The 765-nt window shown below is 43.5% G+C and overlaps 1 protein-coding gene across 1 annotated transcript in view; it reads left to right on the top strand.

The window, feature by feature from the left end:
• Positions 1-236, top strand: part of LOC141673875 (uncharacterized) — a gene marked incomplete at its 5' end in the record, with an annotated part of 294 nt that extends 58 nt beyond the window's left edge. The window contains one exon of the mRNA XM_074480605.1: positions 1-236. This exon is cut by the window's left edge and continues 58 nt beyond it. Coding sequence (XP_074336706.1) covers positions 1-236 — 236 coding nt within the window.
• Positions 237-765: the final 529 nt, after the last annotated feature.

Here is a 765-nt window from a genome sequence, read left to right as displayed (position 1 = left end):
GCGGTTCGGTACGAACGAATAAATTTCGAACAAAAGGGTCGGAACTCGCTGATAGGAAAGGAGAGAAAAACAAAGCAATGCCAAGAGCTCCGTCAATCCGCTGTTCATCGATAGACGAAGCTCTCTCTTTATCATCTCGTGCCAGATGCAACAAAGGACTCATCCTTTTTCCTTCTCGCGAACCGCGGGAGCGCCTAGTGCCCAGAGGAGCAAAGCTCATTTTCCTTTCAGGGTAAAGCGGCGCATAAACATAAAAAAGGGCTGGCCCGTCAAAAGTCCGGTTCCTTCGCGAACGAAGTTCAGAATCAACAAAGGTTCGTAGAACGAAGGGAGTGTACAACTGGGGTGCAGCCCTACTTTTTTGTTCGTAACGAGGGAGAGATAGGATGGAGTTCTTCACGAAGTTCGAGACAAAGGAATAAAAAATAGTTTCTCTATGGCCTCCTCGTTTTGAGACATTATGGCTTTGGGGTCGACCCCGGTAACAAAGAAGGAATCCATAAAAACTTAGGATCCAACACCATGATAAAATACTACCCTCATGATTAGACCATGTCCCTGAGATTTGATAAAAGAAAGGTGCATTAGCGGTTAATACGTTGTAATTGGATAAATTATTAGGAATATGACGGAACGAAAGACCAAGGAAAGAAAGAAGAATGCACCAAAATGCAAGTGTTGCACCAAACGCTGGTGGTTGTTTCTTGTTGTAAGTGAATGCAACGAAAAGACCCGGAAATAACGAATAATGAAACAATTCATATA

Source organism: Apium graveolens, chromosome 7 (assembly GCF_009905375.1).
Source record: "Apium graveolens cultivar Ventura chromosome 7, ASM990537v1, whole genome shotgun sequence".
NCBI lineage: Eukaryota > Viridiplantae > Streptophyta > Magnoliopsida > Apiales > Apiaceae > Apium > Apium graveolens.
The sequence above is the reverse complement of the archived record's forward strand: the minus strand, read 5'-3'. Positions and strand labels throughout refer to the sequence as shown.